Source organism: Gossypium raimondii, chromosome 7 (genome assembly GCF_025698545.1).
Source record: "Gossypium raimondii isolate GPD5lz chromosome 7, ASM2569854v1, whole genome shotgun sequence".
Lineage (NCBI taxonomy): Eukaryota > Viridiplantae > Streptophyta > Magnoliopsida > Malvales > Malvaceae > Gossypium > Gossypium raimondii.
In genome coordinates, this window is record NC_068571.1 from 38,211,315 (window position 1) to 38,218,198 (window position 6,884).

Below are 6,884 nucleotides of genomic sequence, written 5' to 3' on the forward strand. Positions count from 1 at the left end.
AGTTGCCAATACCCTCCAAGCCAAAGATCAAGCATATCGGAGTTCCTGGAACGTGTAAAGAAGCAAGGTGATGTGGCTAAGAAGTTTGTGTAACTGTAAAACTAATATGGCAAAACTTTTTGTAATGGACTCTTTTGATAAATGAAACGCCCAAGTATGGGGCCATTTTGGAATCAACACCTACTTTTGCATATTTACGCATGATTAACATTCATTAATTATTCATTCATTCATTACATGCTCATATCTCCCTAATCATTCGCTAAGGTTAAAACCATCTAATCCATAGTTACCACACTACAAGTCTGGAATCACGTCACTCCTATAGAACGCGCTTAAGAGCTAGAACTATGGATGCCGAACTCAATAAAAGGATGGAAAGGATAGAAAGAACCCAAAGAGAATTGCAGGAGCAATTGGCCAAGTCGCAGCAAGAGGCAAGAGATTTGATGGTGAGATCTCGAGAGGAATCGCTCGAGCAAAGAGATCAAATGACCAAAATGATGGAAATGATGACGGCCTTGGTCAAATGAAAGGGACCTATGCAGAGACCCGATATCGTAGAACTGCCTCAGTCAAGATCTAATCAAGATCCACTTTATCCCCCGCGATTTACTCCACCTCATGTCCATACAATGCAAAGAGGATACCCCCAAAGAGAACCTACAAGTCTGGAACAACATCCTGCTCCATCTGCTCATTTAGGACAGGGAATGTTTGTATCGAACCCTGGGGCTAATCCTTCAGATCCAATTGTTCCAGACCTAGATGATCCTGTAGAAGTAGCAAGGTGAGAATTGATGACAATAACGCCGGGATAAGTATAGGATCTGGAAGAGAGGATCAAGGCGATGAGAAGGCGCCAAGTTTTCTCTGCTTTGAGTGCCAAAGAGCTCAGTTTGGTACCTGATTTGGTCCTACCCCCAAAATTTAAGGCACCTGATTTCAAGAAGTATGACGGAACAAGATGTCCAAAGGCGCATCTGATCATATTTTGCTGAAAGATGACTGGTTATGTAAACGATGATAAATTGTTGGTGTATTGCTTTCAAGATAGTTTGGTTGGCTCAACCCTTCGATGGTATAATCAACTCAGTAGAGAGAGAATCCGTTCATGGAAGGATTTGGCTTCAGCATTCTGTGAGCAATATAGGCATGTATCGGATATGGTGCCTGATCGACTAACCTTACAAATGATGGAGAAGAAGCCGACAGAGACTTTTCGGCAATATGCACAAAGATGGAGGGATATCTCTACCGTGGAGCCTCCGTTAACTAAGACAGAGATAACAGTCCTCTTCATTAATACTCTCAAAGCGCCGTTTTACGATAAATTGGTAGGAAGTGCCACAAAGGACTTCACGGATATTGTAATATCCGGGGAGCTTATTGAAAACGTCGTCAAGAGTGCGAGAATGGAAGGCCCCGAGAGTTCGAAGAGGGTAGTACCCGCAAAGAAAAAGGAGGCAGAGGCTCATATGGTTGGAACCGAGAGTCACTGTGCCCCCAATTCGTACCCCGCCCAATCACGACCTCATTATCGCCCACCTTTAAACTTCTACTTTCCTCCTCAAGGTCCTTACCATCAAGCACCTCCGTCTTACCCCGTTTATGCTATGAATAACCAAAGACCATTCACCTTGTTCCCACCAAACACCATGCCTACACAAAGTCAACCTAAAAATGATCAAAGACCAGCAAGACCCATTCCTGAAAAACTTCAATTCACCCCAATTCCTGTGCCATATGGAGAATTATACCCGAACTGTTGGAGAAGCAATTGATATTTGCACATTACATGGCACCCCACATTACATGGCACCCCTGAAGCCCCCTTACCCGAGGTGGTATAATCCTAATGCTAGTTGTGTGTATCACGCTGGGAATCAGGGACACTCTACAGAAAACTGTGTGGCCTTTAAAAAAAGGGTTCAAGGTCTCATCGATGCTGGCATTTTACGATTTGATGGTGTTAGCAATGTGACGGGAAATCCTCTTCCTAACCATACTGGCGGGAATGTAAATGCGGTGACAGATGAAGACAGTTGGCAAGCCAAATGTGATGTTAATGAAGTAAGGACACCTTTGAAGAAGGTATGGAAGATGATGATTGAAAATGGCTTACTTTGTCCGTCTAGTAAGATCCTTAAAGAAGAAAGTACAAAAGACCAGAGTTTCTGTGATTTTCATGGCATCGAAGGGCATGACATCCAATCTTGCAGGGAATTTAGAAAATTACTTCAGGATATGATGGATAACAAGGAGGTCAAAGTCTTTGATAGTGTGGAGAGGGCCGATGAGGGAGGAATATGTGCCTCTGATGATCAGTTGATGGCTTTTCCCTATAGCGTCGATAGGCCCTTGGTGATTTATTACGAGGCAAAGGAGGAAGAAGTTAGTCGAGAAGTTAAACCAAGTTTGATAATTGAAGTACCTGCTCCTTTCCCTTATAAGGACAACAAGGCAGTGCCTTGGAATTATGATGTCAATATCATTGTACCTGAGGGTGAAAAGTCCAAGGTTGTGAGTGAATGTGTTAGCGGAGTAGGACATTTTACTCGTAGCGGAAGATGTTATTCTCCCGAGACGGTTGAGCCAAAGAAGAAGGTTGCTGGTCCGAGCCAAAAAGGAAAAGCACCAATGTATGAGGTTGAGGATGATGTTGAAACACAACTTGAGCAGGAAGTTAAAAAGGCTGTGAATGAGGAGGAAGCACATGAGTTCTTAAAGTTTATTAAGCACAGTGAATATAGCTTCGTAGAACAATTAAACAAGCAGCCGGCCCGAATCTCGGTATTGTCCCTATTGTTGAACTCGGAGCCACATTGAAATGCCTTGTTAAAAGTGTTAAATCAAGCTTATGTGGCGAACAATGTATCTGTGGAAAAGCTTGATAGGTGGGCAAATAATCTAAATGCAGATAATTTCATCTCTTTTAGTGATGACGAAATACCGCCAAATGGTAGGGGCTCCGTAAAAGCATTGCACATCACAACCAATTGCAAAGGTTACATATTACCAAATGTGCTCATCGACAATAGATCTGCACTCAATGTTATGCCTTTGGCCACCCTTTCTAGGATGCCGGTTGATATGTCTTATCTGAGGCCTTGTTATTTTACAGTAAGGGCATTTGATGGGACACGGTGAGAAGTCATGGGAAAGATCGAAATTCCTTTAAAAGTGGGGCCATGTGTATATGATATCGAGTTTCAGGTCATGGACATCACGCTTTCATACAATTGCCTCTTAGGAAGACCTTGGATCCATTCTACTGGGGCAGTTCCTTCATCTCTCCATCAAAAAGTAAAGTTCATCATGGATAGCCGTTTGATTACTGTTGGTGGTGAGGAAGACATCATCGCATCTATCTCTACTGATGCACCCTACATCGAATAAGCGAGGATGCGGTAGAATGTTCTTTTCGCTCCTTGGAATTTATCAATGCTACATTTGTTGCTGAAGGGAATAAGATCCCCATTCCCAAACTGTCAAAGAATACCGGGATGAGAATTAAGCTGACTGTGGGAAAAGGAACTCGAGCGAGGAAAGGTTTGGGAAAATATCAACAAGGGATGGTTAGAGCTTTGAAACCAACGCACCACAAGGGCCGATACAGTTTGGGGTTCAAACCAGATATACATCAAAGAAGAAAACAATTGCAGAAAGATCGAGAGAGAAGAATCGCAAAGGCTTCAGGCCAGGAATTGGGGTGGGAGCCGTTAGTGTATCCTCCTTTGTTAAGAACATTTACATCAGCAGGAGTGATGTACCCAGGGCAGAACAACTCGCAAGTCACATTATTGATCGAAAAGGGTCTTCAGAATATCAGCCTAAATGCTATTGACAATGAGAATGATGAAATTAAGAATGCTTCAATGATACGCCCTTGTCCTCCAGGATATGTTTTGAACAACTGGACTGCTGAGGACCTCCTTGTAGTTTTTAAGTCCCCGTCAGAGTAATGCTCAATGTTAGCCCTTCATTTTGTGTGTCCTTAAACAGTAGGGTTCCATTTGTAAGAGCTTATGTTTGCTCTTTATCATTTCAATGAACATTAATGAAGATGCATTTTGTTTCATATTGTCATATTCTTTTCATTAACTTTGCAACTACTCCTTCTGTTCATATCCTTTTCTGGCATATATCTCATATCATCTCACATCAATGTGTGTTGATTACAATACCTCAATACTCTGCTATAGTCTTTTTCCATTCACCTTTCAGGTGCTCAGATATCAATGGCATGAATAATCCCGTTATGAATCCTGAAATCAATTTTGAGAAGGTTGTTTGTTTAGGAGAATTCGAAGCTGACGAAAATGTTGAAGATTGTGTCTCGTCTCCCGACTTACTGAGAATGGTGGAACAAGAAGAGAAACAAATCCTACCCCATCAAGAATCTGTTGAGGTAGTTAACTTGGAGAATGAAGAAGAGAAACAAGAAGTGAAGATTGGGACTTCCATTTCAAAAAACAAAAGGCAAGATTTGATCGCTTTGCTCCATGAATACAAGGATGTGTTTGCCTGGTCTTATCAAGATATGCCAGGATTGAACACGGATATTGTGGTCCACAAGCTCCCACTGAAACCAGAATGCAAGCCCGTTTAGCAGAAATTAAGAAGGATGAGACCCGAAATGCTGTTAAAGATAAAAGAAGAAGTCAAGAAACAATTTGACGCTGGCTTTCTACAAGTCTCAAAGTATCCAGAATGGGTAGCTAATATAGTCCCAGTGTCGAAGAAGGATGGCAAGGTGCAAATGTGCGTGGATTATCGTGATCTAAATCAAACAAGCCCTAAGGATAACTTTTCTTTACTGCACATCGACACTTTGGTGGATAATACGGCAAAGTATTCTCTGTTTTCTTTCATGGATGGTTTCTCAGGATATAATCAGATAAAGATGGCTCCCGAAGACATGGAGAAAACTACATTCATAACAATGTGGGAACCTTCGCTACAAGGTAATGCCGCCGGATTAAAGAATCTTTGGGGCAACATATCGAGAGCCATGGTGACGTTATTCCATGATATGATGCACAAAGAAATAGAAGTTTATGTCGACGATATGATTGCCAAATCTCGGAAGAAAGAGAGCATGTTGGGAGTCTTAGGAAGTGTTTGAAAGATTAAGAAAGTTCCAGTTGAAGCTTAACCCGCCAAATGTACATTTGGGGTCGCCTCAGAAAAGCGCTAGGTTTCATTGTTAGTGAAAGAGGTATCGAGGTTGATCCAGATAAGATAAAAGCTATACAAGAATTGCCTCCCCCGCATACACAAAAGGAAGTCAGAGGTTTTTTAGGAAGGTTGAATTACATTGCTCGATTCATTGCTCAACTTACCAATCAGTGTGACCCAATTTTTCGACTCATTCGAAAACGTAATCCGGGAAAATGGAACGAGGAGTGCCAAGTGGCCTTTGACAAGATAAAACAGTATCTATCTAATCCTCCTGTGCTAGTACCGCCGACCCCTGGAAAACCCTTAATATTGTACCTGACCGTGTTTGAGAATTCAATGGGTTGCGTACTGGGACAACATGATGAGTCGGGGAAAAGAGAGAAGGCAATTTACTACCTCAGCAAGAAGTTCACAGAATATGAGGCAAAGTACCCTTCAATTGAGAAGTTTTGTTGTGCATTGATTTGGACGGTTCGAAGGCTCAGGCAATACATGCTGTATCATACGACATGGTTAATTTCAAAATTGGATCCAATAAAGTACATGATGGAGTCACCTGCACTCTCAGGAAGAATGGCACGATGGCAGATCTTACTGACTGAGTATGACATCGTGTATGTGAGCCAAAAATCGATAAAGGGAAGAGCGACAGCTGACTTCTTGGCAAGTCAAACAGCAGAAGAATACGAGCCTTTGAGATTTGATTTCCCAGATGAAGACTTGATGTGCATTTTCGAAGGTGAATCATCAAAAGATCAATCATAAAAGATGAGTTTTGATAGTGCATCGAATGCATTTGGGGCATGGGATCGGAGCAGTCTTAGTGTCACCAGAAGGAGATCATTACCCGCTCACTGCCAGATTGAACTTCTTCTGTACCAATAATATAGCGGAATATGAAGCTTGCATCATGGGGCTTCGTGCAGCTATCGAGAGGAAAATCAAAATCTTAGAAGTGCACGGGGACTCAGCATTAGTCATCTATCAAATCCGTGGAGATTGGGAAGTGAGAGATTCGAAATTAGTCAAATATCGCGATCTCGTTGCAGAATTGGTCAAAGAGTTCTATGAAGTGACTTTTAACTACTTTCCACGGGAAGAGAACCAATTGGCTGATGCCCTAGCCACATTGGCTTCGATGTTCAAAGTAAACAGGGAAACTGAGATAATGCCCATCCAAATGAGTATATATGAGACCCCCGCACACTGTTTTAGCATTGAGGAAGAGTCAGATGGATGACCATGGTTCCATGATATCCTAGAGTACATCAAGAATCAAGCGTACCCTGAGCAAGCAAATGAGAATGACAAAAGAACAATCAGAAGAATGGTGATTGGGTTTGTTCTTGACGGGGATATTCTATACAAAAGAGGAAAAGATCAAGTGCTCCTGAGGTGCGTGGACGCTGTTGAAGCTAGAAAGATACTTGAGAAGGTTCATGAAGGAATTTGTGGAACGCATGCCAGTGGTTTCACCATGGCCAGGCAGATTATGAGACTTGGTTATTATTGGCTGACGATGGAAAGGGATTGCATTCGTTACGCACGAAAGTGCCACAAATGTCAAATTTATGGCGATAAAATTCATGTAGCTCCGTCGCCCCTCCATGTCATGACTTCTCCGTGGCCTTTTTCTATGTAGGGCATGGATGTTATAGGGCCAATTTCCCCGAAAGCTTCCAATGGGCATCGATTCATCT

General features: G+C 42.3%; 1 protein-coding gene across 1 annotated transcript; it reads left to right on the forward strand.

Moving 5' to 3' along the window:
* The first annotated feature begins 1,815 nt into the window (after positions 1-1,815).
* Positions 1,816-4,612, forward strand: LOC105762019 (uncharacterized). Its single transcript, XM_052633926.1, has 5 exons — positions 1,816-2,793; positions 2,890-3,123; positions 3,217-3,346; positions 3,466-3,961; positions 4,228-4,612. Exons 1-5 carry the CDS (start codon positions 1,816-1,818, stop codon positions 4,610-4,612), a joined length of 2,223 nt encoding a protein of 740 aa, XP_052489886.1.
* Positions 4,613-6,884: the final 2,272 nt, after the last annotated feature.

Excerpts from the sequence above, each read along its gene's own strand:
- LOC105762019 (XM_052633926.1), top strand. The coding sequence starts at position 1,816 with ATGGCACCCCTGAAGCCCCCTTACCCGAGGTGGTATAATCCTAATGCT. Across the intron at positions 3,124-3,216 it reads TGAGGCCTTGTTATTTTACA|GTCATGGACATCACGCTTTC; the intron begins GTAAGGGCATTT and ends ATCGAGTTTCAG. Across the intron at positions 3,347-3,465 it reads CCGTTTGATTACTGTTGGTG|GGAATAAGATCCCCATTCCC; the intron begins GTGAGGAAGACA and ends TTGTTGCTGAAG.